At 34.2% G+C, this 22,465-nt stretch overlaps 1 protein-coding gene across 1 annotated transcript in view; it reads left to right on the top strand.

Annotated features, from left to right (window-relative positions):
* LOC114326438 (zinc finger protein 271-like) overlaps positions 1-22,465 on the top strand; it is a 168,446-nt gene that overhangs the window by 49,273 nt on the left and 96,708 nt on the right. The window contains exon 4 of the mRNA XM_028274849.2: positions 2,811-3,049. Coding sequence (XP_028130650.1) covers positions 2,811-3,049 — 239 coding nt within the window. The remainder of the gene's footprint in view (positions 1-2,810; positions 3,050-22,465) is intronic.

Raw genomic sequence — 22,465 nt, 5'->3', positions numbered from 1 at the left:
TCTTCATATCATTTATTAAGGTTTTGGGGTAATTGTTTTAATATTGCAGAAACGTGGTGGTGATTTCGACAATATTATAATGATTCGGAAATAGTCGATACATTGGCTTTGACTCTCTGCGAGCTATTCGATCAGGTCCATTGTCTAGCTAGACAACCTTTTTATTTGGACAACTCTTGTGATTAGACGTGCAAAAAAATTTGCGCTAATCATTTCATGCACTTTTATTTAGAAACTTTGGTTGGTTTATATTAAGTCACAATTTTAACAAAAAAGACATTTTATTATTACTACACAGACATTGATGGCTACAAAGTCATATTTATTCTTATCTCTCCTAATCTTTTCAGCAACTTGATATTAGTGACTATTTCACTTCAATCTTGATCGTTAACTTGTCTTGATTATTAACTTGTTCATACTTTCGTATATTTGTTTAATATTGTCCTGTTCGATTTTCGATTTCTGCATTTAAGAGCACAATTTCAGCATCGTAGTGCTTTGATAATGTTCTGACTTCATCTTTTATTTTTCGTTGGTTTCCTTCGCTTCTTATATACATACGTCGGTATTTCCACTAAACATTGTTTCCTAGGGCACTATTTTCTTTCGCTCCAACATGGAGCTAGAGGTGATGAAATGACGATTCAGTTGGCTTTACCTGGAGCGTGAGATGATGTAATGTCATTAAGGCTATTTAAATCTCTTGTAGTGTTGCAGAGTCGCCATGTAGTGTTCGCCTTTCCAACTAGAGCTCGACTGAATTATTTTTTTTTTGTGAATTTGATGGCCTTGGCTGGGCCAATTAGCCAGACATTTTATTTTAAAAACAAACATTTTTTTCAATCAGAGGAATTTTTTCTGTATTTATAACTCTAAATATATGTACATAACAAACTAACATACTACTATCCAAAAAAATACACTGTTTTGGATGTACATATTTTTTTGTATATATTTATTGTTTTGTATATTTTTTTATTATATTTTTATTTGTTTTTTTTTAAATTGTTTTTTTACTAGGCTAAGACATAAACCCGATTAAACATCTCGGAGGTTTACATCTTCTTAGTTTTTTTTCTTTTTTATTTTTTACTTTTTTTTTCTCTTTTATTTTGGTTTATTTGACTGAATTCTACTTCTGCGGTTGAATCACAGTATCCTTTTTTATATTAATTTACGAGATCAGTTTATATAACAATAAAATCATCAACATATATGTTTTACAAATATAAAATTATAACACGCTTCTTTATTACTAACCTATTTTCAATTCCAACTGATTTTTATTAACCGACTGATTGAAATTGGTCTTTATTAATCAAAAACATGAAGAGAAGTATCCATTCTCAAATGTGGTCTCGAGGTAACGAAGTACAAAAACTCAAAGAAGTACCACAAAATGTATATATTAAAAGGTCATACAAGTACGCGTTTCGGCTCTTCCCGAGCCATCATCAGCTGAAAAATACAGGAACAAAGACAAAGGACTGACCAGACCTGCAAGGAGAAAGAATCTACTAGTTTACATGATCTATGGTTCTAAAAACTTCATTATTATATCTTTACACAACACATTTACTGAACACAACAAGACGCCAAAATACCTTGGCGTCCGTCTGGATAGAACTCTGTCTTACCGATACCACTGTCAAGATGTTAAGAAGAAAGTAAGTGCCAGAAATAATATCATCCGCAAGCTAACTAATACAAAATGGGGAGCACAACCACACACTCTCCGCACTTCTGCCTTGGCATTATGTTTTTCGGCCGCGGAGTTTGGAGCACCAGTATGGGCAAACTCTGCTCACGCAAAGAACGTCGACGTGGCTCTAAATGAAACGGTCCGTATAATATCGGGTTGCCTGAAACCGACACCTATCGAAGAGGTATACCCCATTGCTGGAATTGCTCCACCACCAATCAGGAGAAAGGTCACGTCAGAGGTAGAACGGAAAAAGCAGGAGACGGACCGAAGACACCCCTTATATGACCACCAAACTCAGCCAAGCAGACTAAGATCTCGGAAAAGCTTCCTGAAAACATCAAGATCCATCCCCGAAGCGCCAGAGACGCGCCGAATACACCTATGGCAAGCGTCAACTACTGCGACACATTTTCCTCCCTCGGAGGAAATGGCTGCTGGACACAATTTACCGTATCCGACTTGGAAAGCGCTAAACAGACTAAGAACCGGCGTTTCACGTTGTGCTAGTAACCTGAAAAAATGGGGATACCAGGAGGACGATACCTGCGACTGTGGCGCGGTTCAGACCAGCCGGCATCTACTATCATGCACAGAGATGAGAGAGACCTGCACAGAACAAGACTTAATTATAGCAAATGACAGGGCCATCTATGTGGCCAACCATTGGAAATACAGAATTTAAAGTTGTTGGTGTTCCGGACACGGAAAGTAAGTAAGTATTATATCTTTTATAAGTTATATTGACATTATGTAGTAATTTGAATATAAACATTTTAAAAAAATTCAAATTACAACATAATGTCAATATAACTTATAAAAGATATAATAATGAAGTTTTTAGAACCATAGATAATGTAAACTAGTAGATTCTTTCTCCTTCCTGATCTGGTCAGTCCTTTGTTTTTGTTCCTGTATTTTTAATCTGATGATGGCTCGGAAGAGCCGAAACGCGTCCTTGTATGACCTTTTAATATATACATTTTGTGGTACTTCTTTGAGTTTTTGTACTTCTTTATTAATCAGTTTTTGGCATCGTAAACTTACCACTTCTAAGATCTTAATATATGTACCTACTTTACTGACTCTGACCATTTTGTTGCAGATGAAGATGCACCTCTTAACCTATCTCTAAAAGGCCGATCCAGAACCCACAACATTTGGTCGCCTGGTAGCCTCTGTGAACAAGAAATGAAAACCACGGAGATTCGACCCGATTCTAGCGTATCTACGACCATAATGAGTCCTGTGAAAACGATAGAAAATCGGTGGAAATGGGATAACGAACGGGATATACACAATCGAGTGCCAACGATAGGACCTTCAGGAGAAAAACAGTTCACGGTAAGTACATCCTTATATTGACGTCCTATCAATAAGTTCTAGACAGCAACTACACACAACCAAAGTTATATGGAATTATCTGATATTTTTATCGAATTTTTGGCGAATTAAAGCTAAATTAATTTTTCTCTCTTTAATTGCACCTCTCTGGAGCCTAACTATAAGTTATAAAAACAAATAAAAATACCTGCGAGCTATTACAGTTGGTGGTTAGATGAAAATTAAATGTCTTCTACCGATCATAATGCCTCCATAGAACATGGCATTTCCTCTTTTATTTTTATGAACAAATCTGTCAGTTTCCGTTCTTGCTTGTCTTCCTCGCCCTCTAAGTACACGAATTCGTTGATCTATTTTACATAAATCCTGTTTTCGTTTGAAAATAGCACAGTTTGCCAATTTCCAATGTTCCAATGTTCCAATGTTTTGGTGATAATGTAAGTGTCTGTTGGTTTTCTTTAGACTTTAGTTATACAGTGATGAGCGCGCTAATAACCGGTAAAATAGCGAAAAAGATGGAAAACATATTAAATTGTGAGATAAAAAGAAATAAAACTAGTAGAGGTGTTAAAATTAGCTATAGTAACATATACATTGACATTATATTGATTGTTTCCCACCTTAAGACATATCAGAGGAGTATATGTCAACTAAAACTGTCACAGTGGCAGTGCTGCCACACTTCCACCATGTGAACAAGTCAAATCACAGCTCAGATGTTACCTGGGGCATATTAGCAAATATTTCAAACATCCACGCCTAACTCAGTATTTTCAATCGATGTTTCCTTGATGGATTACTTTTACAGGGCTTTGACCCTAATATTTTTTGTAAATTATATTTTGGTGGTTAGCATGTAAACTTCACGTAAGCACTGATGATGACTGGTAAACCAGTCGAAAACTAGTTGTGTGATTGTGATGTAGCCCTTTTTAGGGATTTTTAATATACCTTTTATAAAGGATTTTACTGTTTTTTGTAATACATGGTATACAGCCAACTACAGGAAAACTTTTTCCTTGTGGATTTTCAATATACACATATATTTGATCTGTTGCTAAATAATGTCCAATTTCATTTTATTATTTTTTACATAAAAAGCAAGTTAGTTAAGACTATGAGTTTTTATTTTTGTTAAAGTTTTTGATATAAAAGTTGCTTTTAATATTATCGTCTGCATTTATTCTTCTCTACGGACAAAATTCAATAAAACTATCAGAACCAACTCTAAAAATCAAGCATTGTTTATAAAACTTAATAATTTGTTTCTTAATTGTAGTAGATTTGAAATCAACATCAAAATTAGGAAAAAGAAAAGTTTTGACTAATAGATGATTTTTCTTTGAAAGAAAACTAATAGATGCAGATTCATGTTTGAAATCCTTTGTATAAATGTTTAATGAGCTCAATCGAATACCCACAACTACCAGGTTCGTGTACCTATAATTTCTCGTTATGAAGTGGATATCATTACGAAAAACTTAGCCGCTTAGTGTTATTACATGTGATTTTTGTTTCGGTTCTCTTTTATTGACAAATAATTTGTCAAACTTTATACCAATTACAATAATTACTTAGAGCCAGATAGGTAAAATACGATACGTAAATAAGAGAACATTACGTCGACTGTCATAGTAATTACCAACGATATTACCGAAGAGAGCAATAATAGCCGTCCCACAAGTTTTGAACACAACAAATTTATGATGGTTTAAAAACACACAACCAGAGAAAATAAAATGTTTGTGTTTCTTAATGAAAGAATAATCAGCAAGAACACTCAAATCCTATCTTAAACTAAGTAAGATCTGTAAACATGGAAAGACAATCTGAAAAACTCAAACGATGTTGCAAAAAGTGTTGTTCTGTTTGTTACAAACAAGATTTAATATGTTTTAAGTGTTGTACATAATCTTTGTAGTATTATCTAAACTAAACTTTGAATATATTTTGGTTACTTACTTCATTTTTGCGTTTGTCATATTTTAACATTCTAAAATTATCAGTAGTAATTGCACAAGAGCTCTAAACTTCTATATTAATTTTAAAAATCGAGTGCAATTTGTTGCGATTATTTCATGAATAAAACTATTCAAAACCAAAATTTTATTGTAATTTATTTATATAAGTACAAATTAGTACAATTAAACAAACAGTTGTTATAAATATTAATTTGACGGTTGAAAGTCATCACTTTTATAATTTTTAAAACATTAATTGTCATTAATGTCACTGAATGTATTTTTTCGTAGCAACGAAGGGAATCTGACGTAATATACTTGACGACGGGAAATTATCAAAAATTATCGATTTAATTTAGATTTCTGTAGCTTTCTATTGGTCAGAATCTCCTATGGATGAAATAATCAACAATATACTATAAAAATGATGAATTACTTAGCTGTATTTAAGCGACTTGCTTTACATTTGGGTTCTGGGTGTTCGGAAAATTATTAAAATTAAACATACTTTTAATAAGGAGTAAAGGACAAATATAAAATAACAGTGATAGTTCAAGACTTCTACAAAATCTGCTACAGCTCGCAAAGCCAGCCTAATTATCCAACAGAAAAGAGCGTCAAAAGAAAAATAAAAGACCTAATAATGACCCACCGATAAAACAGACTGGAAACCCAAACTACCGAAATAAGCTGACGAGTAGGAATGGGATGGGCTGCACTCGGAAAACTCATACATACTAAAAGACAAAAGGATACCACAAAACCTTGGAACCAAAGTGTTTGATTCTTGTATCCTTCCCGTTCTTACTTACGGAGCTCAAACCTGGACATTCACAAAAATGAATATGGACAAGATTCGATAAATTCAAGGAGCCATGGAACGACGTACTTGTTTGCTATCTCGCTCATAGATCGGCAAATAATCGAAGCAACCCGGAACAAAACAAAAATAAGCGACGCTGGGGAACAAACAGCTAAATTAAAATGGGAATGGGCTGGGCACAACGAACGTCTTGAAAATGGTAGATGGAACAAAGAAGTTTGAAACTGGCGACCTTACGAAGCAAAGATATCAAGAGCACAACCTCAAAAATGCACTGAAGCGACGACTTCAAAAGAGTAGCAGGACCAATATGGAAACACGTCACACACAATAGAGATGAATGCCGAGATATGGGACAGGCCTTTATTCGACAATTAGAATAGAAAAAAAGGCTATAAAAACATGACCAACGGACATGCAAACCACGGAAAACATACAACTACTGGAGGGTCTTTGGGGGGTATGGAATAGTAATGGTATGAAGTGTATATAGAGCTCAAAGTACATCCCAATGGGGGGTTATAAACCCCAAACCCCGTAAACAGAGGGGGGTTTGGCATGGACAGGATTTGGAAAATCCTCAGTTAGTCCTGTCGCCAGGGGGGGTACAACGGCCTCCTTTATTCAGATGGACTTACCCAAGTTTTTTTATGTATTTTGACCCGTAGAACACGAATTTTTTGGGTAACAGTTGATCCGGATGTCGATAAGTTTGTTATAAACAAAGAAGTTGAGGAATTACATAACAGCGATTTCTCGCAAAACAAAACATGTTTTTGTATTTTTTGGGCCATTCTAACCAAAGAGTGTTCCTACAAATTTTTTCGTAGGATGCATAGTTTTCGAGATACACGCGGTGGAACTTTCAAAAAATCGAAAAATTGCAATTTTTGTACCCGAATAACTTTTGATTAAAAAATAAAATAGAAATTCTGCTTACCGCATTTGAAAGTTCAAGTCAAAGTATATCGGTTTTAGTTATTTGCATTGCTAAAAATTTATTATTTTATTGTTAAACAAAAGTATAAACACCTAGTGATGGTTTTCAATGATTTCTCATTTAAAATCGAACGAGTAGATAGAGTAGGTGCAAGCGAGGCTATTTCTACGTAACATGCATGTAAACGCATGTATTAGGCACGGGAAACACTATGTGTTTATAGCTTTTTTTAGCAATAAACACATAAATTTTTAGCAATGTATATATTCGAAACCGATAGAATTTGACTTGAACTTTCAAATGCGGTAAGCAGAATTGCTATTTTATTTTTTAATCAAAAGTTATTCGGGTTAAAAAATTGCAATTTTTCGATTTTTTGAAAGTTCAACCGCATTTATCTCGAAAACTATGCATCCTACGAAAAAACTTGTAGGAACACTTTTTGGTTAGAATGGCCCAAAAAATACAAAAACATGTTTTGTTTTGCGAGAAATCGCTGTTATGTAATTCCTCAACTTCTTTGTTTATAACAATCTTATCGACATCCGGATCAACTGTTACCCAAAAAATTCGTGTTCTACGGGCCAAAATACATAATAAAAACTTGAGTAAGTCCATCTGAATACAGGAGGCCGTTGTACCCCCCCTGGCGACAGGACTAAGTTGGATTACTTGAGAAGCAAAGTTTTCAACGAGTTTATCCTTCGTATCATGACATATGAACGTTAAACTGGACCAAGGCAAATATGAGCTTCATAAGTCACACTGTTAGACGAAAAGACCAAATTTGGAATGACACAATACAAATTTAGGAAGACTAGACAAGACAGACTAGACTAGACAAAGGGAGACTAGACAATAGGGGTATTTAACATCAATAAACAGCCTGGATTGGCAGTATGTTGCTCTGGATAGAGATTGATGGAAAGATTTTGGGGCGGCCTATGTCTAAAACTCGACGATCGAACGTTAAAAAGAAGAACAAGGATGGTCCATTTGTGGAAAATTTGTGATGATATAGACAAACGATCTTCTTTTCTTTTCTTTTCTTTTAGTTTATACTTTATTCACCTTTGGTGGGTATTAAAGGAAATAGTTCGCTAAAATTATTATCACGGTGAATGACAGGACGTGAAATGCAATTTAGATTTCCCTTGTCGAGTATTTCGCCACTCTGTTATGCTTTATTTTTCCAACTTAAAAAGCTCAGAGGATAAATAATTTCGAATTTTATTTCCTGACTTATTAGACTTTGATCATATATTTATTATTTGAGATGTTTAATACATAGCAAAGACGTTAAAGTACTGAACCAGTACCTGAACATTTACATTCAATGTAAAATATATCACTTTCAATATGAATATCAAGTAAAATGCCACGATTTATGACAATATTTAATAAATAAGTTATTTATACGATATGTCGGCAGTGTCCCAAGTGGTGACCATGGGAACAGAAAAGAAAAAGAGAAAGACCACAAAGGAGATGGACGGACGACTTTAAGAGAAGGGCGGGAAAGGACTGGATGCAGATCGCCCAGAATAGAGACCAATGGAGATTAACAGTGGAGGCCTATGCCCAAGAATGGGCATTTCAGGCTGATTAGATAGATAGATAGATAGATAGATACGATATGTGGAATAGCATTTTGTTTACTCCAGGGCCAGTAACAGTAGCTGATACTTGGTCGGATGATCCTAACTTGTTTTCTACCACGAAGTACTACGTCAAAAAACGATTGATTTTGTGTAGAAGACGATATTTAAGACAATTTCTACCCAAATTACCTCCCAAATTATAGTCTGTTTTTAATTCGCTTTATCAATACCTTTTTTTTTAAACTTTTTTATCCAGATAATCAGACACCTAAAAATAAATATACTGGAATTCCCACCCTTCCTTCACCTGCGTCTATTCATCATCGATTCATTTCCATGCTTATTTATTAGCCTTATAATTCCACGGGAAAATAAAAATCCAAATGAAAGCAATTATTTTGAATACATTATTCAATATCTTACGGACTGAAATCTAAAGTATTGATGATTTTTTTGTATAATTACAGTGCGGCAGTAGGGGGAAACGAGAAATTAAATGAGTTTCGTGAGGAAATAGAAATATCAGCGTTGTTTTTAATTATATCCCAACAAATTATTCAAGAAAACGATGCGATTCTTTGGGATTCTCGTCGTCGATTTAATTGTTTTCTAATTAACGCAGGCTATGTTTTTCCAAACCGTCAGTTTTTCGTTCATCCCCCTAGCACGACATTTACATCGTGTAGTAAGGTGAATTCTCAGCAATACGTTTTCTACAAAAAACGTTGCACGTCATCTATAATATACTTTGACACTTCACTCTTTTTTATTCCCGCCACATGCATTCTTTGATCCTATTTTTTAACCGTTCAGCATTCAGTTCCGTACATTATCTGGTCCATTCTGCTATTTGGCAATAGTCTATTTTCTGCACGCGACCGCGCGACTAACGGAGGGTTAAGGGGGTAGGCGCAAAATCTTGGTCCAATGCTACTTAAATGCATTCATTTTTTTTTCGAATCCTGAGGAACTAATGAATATTTTTGAAAAATTTAAATGAAGAATGAAAGGTTATATTATTACCGAGGGCCAAAAGTCCCTTTAAAATAATTAAATTAAAAATAATTAAAAATTACACGAAATGTTCGTTTTTTTTTCATCCCAGTAACTTATTAAAACATTATAATAGAAGTTTTCAGGGACTTTCAGCAATCGGTAATAACGTAATCTTTCATTCTGCCTTTAAATTTTTCAAAATTACTTATTACTTTTCTCAGGATTCGAATAAAATGAAATGCATTTAAATAGCATTGGACCAAGAGTACACTTCGCGTCAAAAAAAAACTGTTACAACTCTTATAACCGAAAATCGTGTTTTTCAAGTTGTGTAAGTTGATCTTGTCACAAGTGTCATTCTAATTTCTAGGGCAACGTTGCCAGTTCAACGAGAATATTATATCAAACTAGGTAAAAACGGGGCTGAGCGACAGACCGCATTTTTTAATATACTAAAAACTAAAACAATGGTAATTTTCCCTTTCCGTCTTCTCAATTAAGTATCCATACATTGATTCGTGTTTAATTATAATTTATGAAAATATTTCAATTCAAAAATAATGATAGATATAAATTTTGACATGACTTTAAATTATTATGTTTAATGTCAAATCGGGAGGTGTGATTGGTTTCTCGTAAATTGTAGGACAAAACTGCATTATAGTCCTGTCGCCAGGGGGGGTACAACGGCCTTCTTAATTCAGATGGACTTACCCAAGTTTTTTCTATGTATTTTGGCCCGTAGAACACGAATTTTTTGGGTAACAGTTGATCCGGATGTCGATAAGATTGTTATAAACAAAGAAGTTGAGGAATTACATAACAGCGATTTCTCGCAAAACAAAACCATTTTTTGTATTTTTTGGGCCATTCTAACCAAAAAATGTTCCTACAAGTTTTTTCGTAGGATCCATAGTTTTCGAGATAAACGCGGTTGAACTTTCAAAAAATCGAAAAATTGCAATTTTTGAACCCGAATAACTTTTGAATAAAAAATAAAATAGCAATTCTGCTTACCGCCTTTAAAAGTTTAAGTAAAATTTTATCTGTTTTGAATATTGGCATTGCTAAAAATTTATTCTTCGATTGTTAAAAAAAGCTATAAACACATAGTGTTTCCCGTGCCTAATACATGCGTTTTAATGCATGCTACGTAGAAATAGCCCCGCTTGCACTTTTACCTCCTCTACCTACTCATTCGATTTTAAATGAGAAATCATTGAAAACATCACTCAAGCACTAGGTGTTTATAGCTTTGTTTTAACAATAAAATAATAAATTTTTAGCAATACAGATAATTAAAACCGATATAATTTGACTTGAACTTTCAAATGCGGTAAGCAGAATTGCTATTTTATTTTTTAGTCAAAAGTTATTCGGGTTCAAAAATTGCAATTTTTCGATTTTTTGAAAGTTCAACCGCGTTTATCTCGAAAACTATGCATCCTACGAAAAAATTTGTAGGAACATTTTTTGGTTAGAATGGGCCAAAAAATACAAAAAAATGTTTTCTTTTGCAAGAAATCGCTCTTATGTGATTCCTCAACTTCTTGGTTTATAACAATCTTATCGACATCCGGATCAACTGTTACCCAAAAAATTCGTGTTCTACAGGTCAAAATACATAAAAAAAACTTGGGTAAGTCCATCTGAATACAGGAGGCCGTTGTACCCCCCCTGGCGACAGGACTATTAAGTTGTGTAGAATAAATAAAACACACTGGAAAAATTAAAAATTTAATTTGAAATTAACACAAAATGAATAACTTTTACAGTGAACAAGTATGGAATTTAAATATAATATGTATTACAATTCGAAGTATACATTTTAAACGTTATTTTTTTGTATTTAGATTTAGTGCAATTCCGTTATCTGTGATGGCAACAACGAAGTGATTCACGAACAATAATTGTCAGTCTGAACACAGGTTTACATTGGGAAAAAAAAGTGTACCAGTTTTATATGACGCGAAGTGTACATGATATTAGTAAGCGCGAAATATTAAATACACCCCTTTTGGTAAACCAACAAGCAATTGACAGGGTGGACAGCTACACATACCTTGGTACCAACATAAACAGCCAATGGGACCACCCTTGTAAAATAAAACAACGCATAAAACAACGAAGTCTCTTTTCAGAAGTCACGATTTACCACTTAATATCATAATCTCTATCATCAGATGCTATGTATTTTCTACGTTATTATACGGAATAGAGGCCTGGACACGTTCCGAAGTTCTTTAACCCGGGAGCAGTCCCGCTCACTTCTGTAACGTGAACAGTCGCCTGTTATATTTTATCTCACAATACGAATTTAAATACGAATTTACAACAAATTTTTATTTTATAGTAATTTTATTTACCTTCTTCTTCTTCTTCTTCGTCTAGACATTCCATTCCAAGTCTTCCTTTCCATTGTTTTTTGTTGTAGGCTACTTGTAGCCAATTTTTCCCGGCAGTTCGTTTCATATCATCTGTCCATCTCATAGTAGGTCTGCCTCTGGGTCTTTTGTGTTGGTATGGTCTCCAGGTTAGAATTGTTCTGTGCCATTTGTTTAGATTTCTCCTAGATGTCCAGCGTATTCCCATTTCAATTTTAATGATTTTTCTACCACATCGGTGACTTTGGTTTTCTGTTTTATCCATGTGTTTGTTTCTCTGTCCTTAAGTGATTTGCCAAGCATTGCTCTTTCCATCGCGTGTTGAGTGACTCTGAGTATGTTCATATTCTTTTTTGTGATTGTCCATGTTTGTGCCCCATATGTTAATATCGGAATAATGCATGCATCAAAATCTTTACATCTAAGATGTAGTTGAATTTGCTGATTTCTGAGTATATAGTCCAGTTTGCCGAATGCTGCCCATGCTAACTTTCTTCTTCTTTTTATTTCTTCCGTTTGAATTTCCCTATTTAGTATTATTTTTTTTACCTGCTACGTTAGAAATATGATTTCTAACAATTATTAAAGCTAATTGGCTCTCCCCAAAACCATAAATTACACAAAAAGGAGAAGAAAAAAAATACCTACGCATTACTACACCCTTCCTCGAGGTACTTACGAAATTTTTTCAAAATTGCAAAATTTTTCATCAAGTTATCGAGAAAAAGGAGAAAATGTTAGATTTTATCTAACGGCGCGACTGCTCGCGGGTTAAGAAAACTCGAGGCATTCGAGATGTGGTGTTACAGATGCATTTTAAGAATTTCGTGGGTGTATCGTGTGACTAATGTTGAGGTTCTACGTAGAATGGACAAGGAATACGAGATAATTATTAATACCATCAAAGAGCACACACTAGAATATCTTGGCCATGTTATGAGGAAAAAACAAATTTATTTTTATTTAGCGTATGGCTTAAGTACATCACAGAATAACTTTCGATTTATGCATTATACAATTCATCACAAATAGATGTCCAATCCTGAGAAAGTTGTTCAATACATGGGCATCCGGACTATTCCGAATAGAAGCAAGCAAAGTTAGAATAGCCATGCTGATCGCCAACATTAGGAACGGATAGGCACCATAAGAATATGAATCCAAGATCTTCATAGGATTCTTCTATAATACCAAAATTCAAAGGCGCCCAACTTCCACCATCCAGTACCCTTAAAAAAAGGATATTTGTGTATGAGTCTTTAATAGTATAAAAATGACAAATCTGTGAAAGTTTTGGCCCCATAAAAACCAACAGAAGTTTCTGAAATCAAGTTCATGAAAGTTTATAGACTGACTGCTCATTTTCTTCATGTAGAAAATCTTTAATGGTACTATAATTTGTTATATAAGAATCTTTTTAGGCGAAATAAGAATAAAATCCTGCAATTAAGTAATTATTTTTTTTGCACTTTCCGTTACACATATCTTAGAAGCCTGCTGTCTAACTTTCAGATCAGGTTGATTAGCATGGAAAATAAAGCTATCGATACTTATGAGCACCGAAAAAGGCAAAGACGATTTTCCACTTACCATAAATTCGTACAAAATTTACATTTTTGCAGCATTAGCAGATAATGCGCGTTTTTTAATTTTAACGGTTTCTTTTCATCAATCAAGGTAATTCTATGAAACGGGTATGAACAAAGTAAAATGGATTCAAACATGCCAACGATTAATTTCTTAAAATAGTCATAGAACTACTTGTTAAACGTTGTGATTTTCTTTAATGGGTCCGATCGCCTTTTTCGGCGAATCAATATCAATGACCAAATACAAATTGACCGTTCGTTGTGGATGCGAGCTCGGTGGGAATGTAGAAAAAACTGCGATTTGACTAAGAAACAATTCGATAGGAATGGTAGAAATTTGTTGTCATTGGAACGCTTCTCAGGCCATTCGTATACTAAAAGGATTAAGTTGTTTATGGACATAAACAACAATGTTCCTCGTAAAGTACTATGTAGGCTGTTCAATAAGTTTTGCGGTTCAATAACATAAACACAATTTTATGGTTTGAAATACACGTTATATATTATTAGTTAGTATAGTCTGCTTGAACATCAATACACTTGTTCTAACGAGATTCCAATTTATAAATTCCACCCCTCAAGTTAAAATCTGAAGGGCTGGAAAATACGCTTCCACAGCTGTTATGCCATCGTCATTTGATTTGATAAAAAACACTTTCCACTCATGATTTTTTTTTTTTTTTGATTGAAACAGATGGAAATCACTAAGGGCCAAATCTAATGAATACGGAGGATGCTACAACAATTTCAACTTTAGTTCATGGATTTTAGCCATTGTTAAAATGCTCATATTTCACGGTGCATTGTTCTAGGGAAAAAGGCTTTTTTCTTCTGCAAATCGGGTCTATTTTCACGAATTATTTCATTGAGCTGGTCTAAAAGATTACAATAATATCGAGAATTTATTGTTCTTCCAGTTTGCAAGTAATTCACAAACAAAATTCCTCTCGCATCTCAGAAAACTGATGCTGACACCTTCTCGGCCGATTTCTGGAAACTAACTCGTTCCGGAGCCAAAGAACCAGATTCACATCACTGTTTAGCCTCTTGTTTTGATTCAGGATCATGGTGATAGACCCAAGTCTCCTCCATAGTGATGAATCGATGCAAAATATCTACTTTATCCTTTCGAAAACACTCTAAATATTGCCTAGGGCTTTTACTAAATCTCTTTCAGTCACTCGAGAATTTTCCAATAGCATAATATGCTATAGTATAGTTTTTCTACGATTTCTGGTGTTGCTGCTGTTTTTGGACGTCCTTGACGTAGATCGTTTTCAAGGCTTGTACGACCACGTTAAAATTCAGTAACCCATCTTTCTACTGTACTAATTGAAAGCAAAGAGTCCTTATATACTTTCAACATTCGTTCATTAGTTAATAGCATCTGAATTTTTCTGAATTTTTATAAATCACATAATATGAGTATACTAATCTTTTTTAAAGGAGTCGGTATATCTGCTATCGACTGTAGTACGTGTATGTACAAGAAAGGATTCTGATGGATTTGATTTGCTATTCAGATTTTTAAATAGGATCAAACGAAAGAAAACCTTTAAGATTTTTAATCTAATTTACTTAGTCGCTGACTGTATGGGTAAAAGTTTATTTATGTATTGTATGGCTTTCATTGTTCACGTTTTGTAGACTCAGCCTCGATTTAAATCGATATACAGATTTTTTTCTTTTATTATTCGTAACTGAAAACACATTCGTAACACACCTGAAAAAAATAGGCGTACTAGCAAACAAATGTCTTCGATTATGTATAGGAGCACTGAGAAGTACACCAACATCCAATTTAAGTGTAGAGTGCAATGAACCGCCTCTAAATATAAGAAGACAAACTCTTACTGAAAAGTTTATAATTAAAATGGCTGCCAAAGAGAGTTCAATAGGGGATAAATGCCACACACTATTCTTATACGATCTCACCTGTGAATATTGGAAAAAGAAACAAACGTTACTATTTGTCGATAGTTATAACAACTTAAGACAAATTAAAAATAAATTATATATATATATATATATATATATATATATATATATATATATATTGATGTGATCTTGATTATTGATATGAGATAATATTCTTATATGTCATTTAATTTAATCAATGCATTTATAATAATCTAATTAATTTACCAGATCACATATCAATATGTTTTCAATCTCAGGGCTTTTTATAAAATTAATTACTTAGTTACGTGGCTTCTAAGTATTTCTCAATGGTTCCTAATCGGGATAGGAAAGAAAAGAGTAAAATAATACACACATATGGGTTACAATTATAATCAAAATATGGTTTATTTTATTTAAATGGCAATCACTGCTTAATATTTGCTATATCTTATTATTCTTAAACATAACATTTACACATGAGAATCTTATTTCCTTTTGGTTTCCCATTGAAAGTTTTTATTAACATTTAACTATTAGGATTTATTAGCAACAATTCTATTTAAGTTTGATGAAGCTTTTCTGATATTATTGATTATGTTCTTCAATTTTAAATGTGGTATTTAATACGAAAAACCCATACATTCATGTCCAAACAAATGAGACTGACCTTTTTCTGGTGAACTGAGAATGTCTTCACACAAGACCCGTTTCCTGCTATCCTTGGCTGCGATCAAAACCTCGTCCTGGCTTCCAGTAATGTTCTCCTTTGAAAACTAGCTCGTATAGCTCCCGTTCCTGCTTCTGTCGTGATGCCGTGTTTCTACCTTTTTCGAAACTTCAATCAGCTACCGGGACACTCTTGGCTCAAGGAGGTTCTTTACTCTCGACCTGGCCTACCTCTCGTTCCACGATAGATACTCCACACTCACGGAACTATACCGGCTTTCTCACTCTCCGTACACTACCGTCTACTACTGGACTTCACTTCTCGACCGCTCAAAACATTCTGATCTCTATTTGTCATTCATTCCCCTACTTTCTAAATATCCCTTCCAGATTCACAAATCAACCTTCCACCACCAACTCTCATTCGCAGTATTCCTCAAAACCAATTTTTAATCTTTCTAAATATGCTTAATGGATTTAAAAAAAAAATAGTTAATTCCCATTCTAAAATTACTTTCTACTATTTACAAAATTTAATGACCTATTATCTACTTCAACTGAGTCTTATTTAGCATAGGCTAATGATCGAACCTTCCGCGAACAACGATAATGGTACGCGCCATTCACTTTGTTTATTCTCGGCGCATTGTCCCGAGTTTCGTAAGCTCCTTCTAATCACTTCTTAAAATTAAACATAACAATTTGTTGTATACAGGTTGTTCTAAATTTATATGCCCGTGGTTGAGAAAATTGAAAATATTTTATATTAAATTGAATTTTGTTTATAATTATCAAAATTTAATTTTCATATCAAATAGAAATATAACAATATATATATCACGAATGTCACCAAATTTTGAACTATACCTAAAAAATATTCCTAATATTCAACCACATTATCTCAGAAATTATTCAATATATCCAGTAAACCTCAGAAATATTATGTTTAATGGGGATATAGAAATACTCTTCCCGCAGTATCATCAAATTTATACAGATGCCTCAAAACTTGAATGTAAAGTAGCTGCCGCTTTATGGGATCCTAGAACGAAGTATAAAGAAGGAATAAGACTTGACGAAAATACTACAACATTTACAGCAGAATTAATTGCAATATGGAGGGCAATGCAATATATTGCTAGAATTGCAGACAACAAAGACAATAAATTTGTAATAATTACAGATAGTAAAAGTGTTCTCCTTAAATTGGGAATTTGGCAAGATGGTATGAACTATATTTTTATAGACATTATAAAAATTTTTATTGACCTCAAATCCAAAGATGCACAAGTCGCATTTTGTTGGGTAAAGGCACACTGTAATATTCAAAATAATGAAATTGTAGATGGATTAGCCAAAAGTGCCACCGAAAAAGAACCTAATTGCTATTATAAACTAACATTAAATGATTCATTCGCGCATATTAAAAATACCACAGTCAAGAATTGGAAAGAATGGTACAACAAATCTAATAAAGGGCAATTTTATAAAAATATTCAACCAGATATTTCAACTAAATGCTGGTTTAATAATTATCAAGGAAAAAAGATACTTATTTCTTATATGTGTAGACTTAGATTTGGACATTCCTTAGTTCCTGAACATAAAAATAAAATAGGATTAGCGGAAACAAATGCTTGTGAATGTGGAGAATTAGGATCAGCAGAACATATGATATTAAATTGTATTATTAAAAAACAGGAAATTAATAATTTTATTGATCAAATTGTTAACTGTAGTAACATACAAAAACCTTTCAATTTACAATCACTTATTTTCAGTCAAAATATAAATACATATGAGATCCTAATTAAACACATTCTTAATATTAAACTAAAATTGTGAAAACCTATATTTAAGATTCCTTTGTTTAACCCAATTGTGTACCTATTTTCCGTGGTCTGGTCATGTTCGTGTCTTTTGCTCTGAAAGACCCCTGAACAAATGTGTTCCTCGTTAATTCCTTTAATCGTTAAAAAAATAATATAATAATAAATAAATAAATAAAAAAAATTAAAAAAAATATAATAAAATAAAATAATAAAAAAAAATAAAAAAAATATATATATAAAAAAAAAATAAACAACAAAAAAAATAATTATATACATGATTATATACATCATCATCATTCTCTTTGCCTTATCCCTATGCGGGGTCGGCTTCCCTAATTGCATTTCTCCACACAATTCTGTCTTGGGTCATATCAATGTTAATCCCCTTTACCAACATGTCCTGCCTTATCGCCTCCCCCCAGGTCTTCTTTGGTCTTCCTCTCCTACTCCTTCCAGGAATCTGCACTTCAGCTATTCTTCGTATTGGGTGATTAACGTCTCGACGTTGAACATGACCAAACCATCTTAACCTATGCTCTCTCATTTTGGCATCAATTGGTGCCACACCTAGACTTCCCCTAATATACTCATTTCTAATTTTATCCTTCTTTGTCACTCCACTCATCCATCTAAGCATTCTCATTTCCGCCACATGCATTCGTTGTTCCTCTTTCTTTTTCACTGCCCAACATTCAGTTCCGTACATCATAGCCGGTCTTATGGCTGTTTTATAGAATTTTCCCTTCAGCTTCATTGGAATTTTTCTGTCACACAACACACCACTCGCTTCTTTCCACTTCATCCATCCAGCCCTAATTCTACTGCATGCATCTCCATCTATTTCTCCATTACTCTGTAATACCGATCCTAGGTACTTAAAACTATTGCTTTTCACAATCATTTCACCATCCAAAGATACCATTTTATTTGTAGTAGCTCCATCTTTAAATGAACATTCCAAATACTCTGTTTTTGTCCTACTAAGTTTTAAACCTTTTTCCTCCAGAGCTTGTCTCCACTGTTCCAGTTTTTGTTCTAGGTCTCTTTCACTATTTCCTACTAACACGACATCATCAGCATACATTAAGCACCATGGAATGTTACCCTGTAGTTTCGTTGTTATCTGGTCCACAACTAATGAGAATAAATACGGACTAAGCACAGAACCTTGGTGCAATCCTGCTTTCACATGAAATTTATCAGTCTCTCCCACACCTGTCCTAACACTAGTCGTTACTCCCTCATACATATCCCTCACAATCTTTACATATTCACCAGGGACTCCTTTCTTATTGAGTGCCCACCACAGAATCTCTCGAGGAACTCTATCATATGCTTTCTCAAGATCAATGAATACCATATGAGCGTTTGTTTCTTTACTCCTGTATTTTTCCATCAATTGCCTTATAATGAAAATTGCATCTGTTGTTGATCTACCCTGCATAAAGCCAAATTGATTCTCGGATATTTCGGTCTCTTCACGTATCCGTCTGTCAATTACTCTTTCCCATATTTTCATGGTGTGGCTAAGCAGTTTTATAGCCCTGTAGTTTTTACATTGTTGTATATCTCCCTTGTTTTTGTAAACAGGTACCAGTATACTGCTTCTCCATTCGTCTGGCATTTGTCCGACTTCCATAATTCTATTAAATAGACCTGCTAGCCACCTTGTTCCTGTCTCTCCCAATGCTCTCCATACTTCCCCAGGAATATCATCTGGTCCTACCGCTTTTCCTTTCTTTATTTTTTGAAGCGCTTGAGCCACTTCCTCGTTGGTTATTTTGGTGACCATTGCTGCTACTGTCTCCGTTGGCTCTACAGGCTGTCTGTCAAATTCTTCATTTAATAAGCTGTCAAAGTACTTTCTCCATCTCTTTTTGACTTCCCTTTCGTGAACTAGTATTTTATTATTTTCATCTCGGATACATCTAATCTGATTAAAATCTTTTGCTTTCTTTGCTCTCTGTTTGGCTATTTTATATATCTTCGTTTCGCCTTCCCTGGTATCAAGTTGATCGTATAGGTTTGAATACGCTTCTGCTTTGGCTTTTGCTACTGCTACTTTCGCTTCCTTTTTCGCCACCATATAGTTTTGAAGATCTATGTCGGATCTGGTTTCTTGCCACTTTTTATATAATATTCTCTTCTCTTTTATTTTTCCTTGTACTTCGTTTGACCACCACCAAGTCTCTTTATGCTCAAACTTTTTTCCTGACGTTTTCCCAAGTATTTCAATAGCAGTCTCTCTAATACTACTGGCCATTTTTCTCCAAATTGTATTAGGGCTTCCTTTCATGTTCCAACATATTTTTTCTACTATTCTTCTCCTGAATAGACCTTCTTTCTCATCTTTCAGCAGCCACCACTTGATTTTTTGTGGTCCTCTCCGATATTTTTGTTTAGTTTCGCTTTTTACTTCGATGTCCAGAAGAAGCAGCTTATGTTGTTGGCTTACTGTCTCACTCACTATTACCTTGCAGTCCTTACATTCACGTATGTCTTCTTTCCTTATCATGAAGTAGTCTATTTGGGATTGATGTTGTCCACTTTTGTAGGTAATAAGTTGAGTTTCTCTCTTTTTAAAGAATGTGTTAACAATCGCCATATCCAATGCTGTTGCTAATTCAAGCATGTCATCTCCAGCTTCATTTCTAGTTCCAAAGCCTAATCCCCCATGTATTGTTTCATATCCTGTCTTGGTTTGGCCCACATGTGCATTGAAATCACCTCCTATTATAACTTTCTCCTCTGCTGGAATATCACTCAGTACGTCTCCTAATTGATCATAGAAAGCTCTTCTTTCATTCTCACCCAGACCTGTTTGGGGAGCATACACACACACAACATTCAATACCTCTTTATCAATTACAAATTTCACTGACATCATTCTATCACTCGTTCTTACAACTTCTACTACGTTATCTTTCATTTCACTATCAGCAATTATACCAACTCCATTTCTAGTGTTACTACTCCCTACATACCACAATTTGTATCCTTCACCTAGTTCTTTCGCCCTTTGTCCTTTCCACCTAGTTTCTTGAATACAAGCAATTTGAACTCTTCTTCGTTTGAGCGCATCCACTAACTCCAGACTCTTACCTGTAAGACTACCAAGATTCCAAGACCCTATCCTAATTTTTCTAACCTGTAATGGTGTTCCCCCTGAGATAGTCCTCACCCGGAGATCCGAACGGAGGCTCATTTTACTTCCGGAACATTTTACATGATTATATACATAGTAATTAAAAATAACTACAAATGTAAATAAATATTGAAGTGTAAATCATTGTTATCACGGTAGATAGTATGATATAATACATAGTCAATGCTTGTAAGCATATGTCTCTAGAGCAAAATAAGTTCGGCTAATGGATTAAGTCCACAGTCAAGAAAACCAAGGACACACACATATTCGTAACTGTTTAGAGCTCATAGTAAACCAGAATTTGTTGAATGATGTGTTGAGCGACAACTGTGACTAGGTTAATCAGGCCTTCAGGATCAAATATTTGCCCAATCATTGACAGTACTTCTCTCTTGGTCTTGGTGTATGAGTCCTTTAGATTAAAATTTGAGAGAGATTGAGATTGAAAAGGTGTCAAGAATAGGATTCCAAAATAATGTTGGCATAATAGCTTTCCAGAAACACAAAAAATTGAAAGATAACAGAAATGCCATAAAATCTGGCTGGGATAGCGAGGAGTACGGATCTCAAGTTGAGAAGAAATTTGCTTGTTTACACCAGTCAAACATTAAACCCAAATTAAGATTGGGTAATTTAACTAACAGAGGTGGTGACACAAATGATACAATCTTCTTCCACAGCGTGCGAAAACGAATCTTCACAACTTAATTTCTAACGGGAAAGTGAATAGAATACAAAGGGTAGACCTTTTTGATGCTGGAAAAACTACAAGAATGGCAATAAGAAAGGGTGCACTTTTAAGAGTACAACATGCTCAATCGAGTAAGTGAAAACATTCAAATACTTTGGAATGATGGTGAATGACCAATGGGATCCTCAAAATGAAATTAAATGTCGTACCGAACAGGCAAGACAAGCTTTTATTAAATTTAAACCGCTACTTTGTAATCGCAATATTTCCCTCAACCTCCGTTAAAGAATGGTTAGGTGCTATTTGAGTGGCTCAGAGGCAAAGGTGCCTAACCCCAAAAATTTGTTTTACTAGGTTAGGCTTAATAATTGCTTATAATTTCTGTAAAAATCGTGTGCAGAATCAGCCTAAACTAAATTTTTGTTGGTATGGTGTCCCCATCTATAAATTGGTCTTCGCACTAACAAAATGTCACAGCAAACTTGCGGCAAAACTGACTAACCAACACAAATATGGCGGATGTAAACAGGAGCATTGACGCATCAGAGCCTTTTTTATCCGATTTCAGCGATTTAGATAACGATTATAACCAAAATTCTTCAAATGGCGAATCTTCAGGTAAGACAGTTACAATATTATTACTTTTTAAATATAAAACAAGCAATATATTATTGAATATACCCATTTATAAACAAATGTGGCTTAGGCTGCTTTGCCGCAAACTTATTTGTAATATATCTTTTTATTGTTCTAGACGAGGAGTTCCGAAGCATTAGATGAGGGCTTAGAGGAAGCAGTTATACATGAAAATTAAAAATACGCACTAAAATATGTTTTTAGCTAATAAGTTGGACATTTGTTTTCTGTATATCTTAATTTTTGT

This window comes from Diabrotica virgifera, chromosome 1, assembly GCF_917563875.1.
Source record: "Diabrotica virgifera virgifera chromosome 1, PGI_DIABVI_V3a".
In the NCBI taxonomy this organism is placed as follows: Eukaryota; Metazoa; Arthropoda; class Insecta; order Coleoptera; family Chrysomelidae; genus Diabrotica; species Diabrotica virgifera.
The sequence above is the reverse complement of the archived record's forward strand: the minus strand, read 5'-3'. Positions and strand labels throughout refer to the sequence as shown.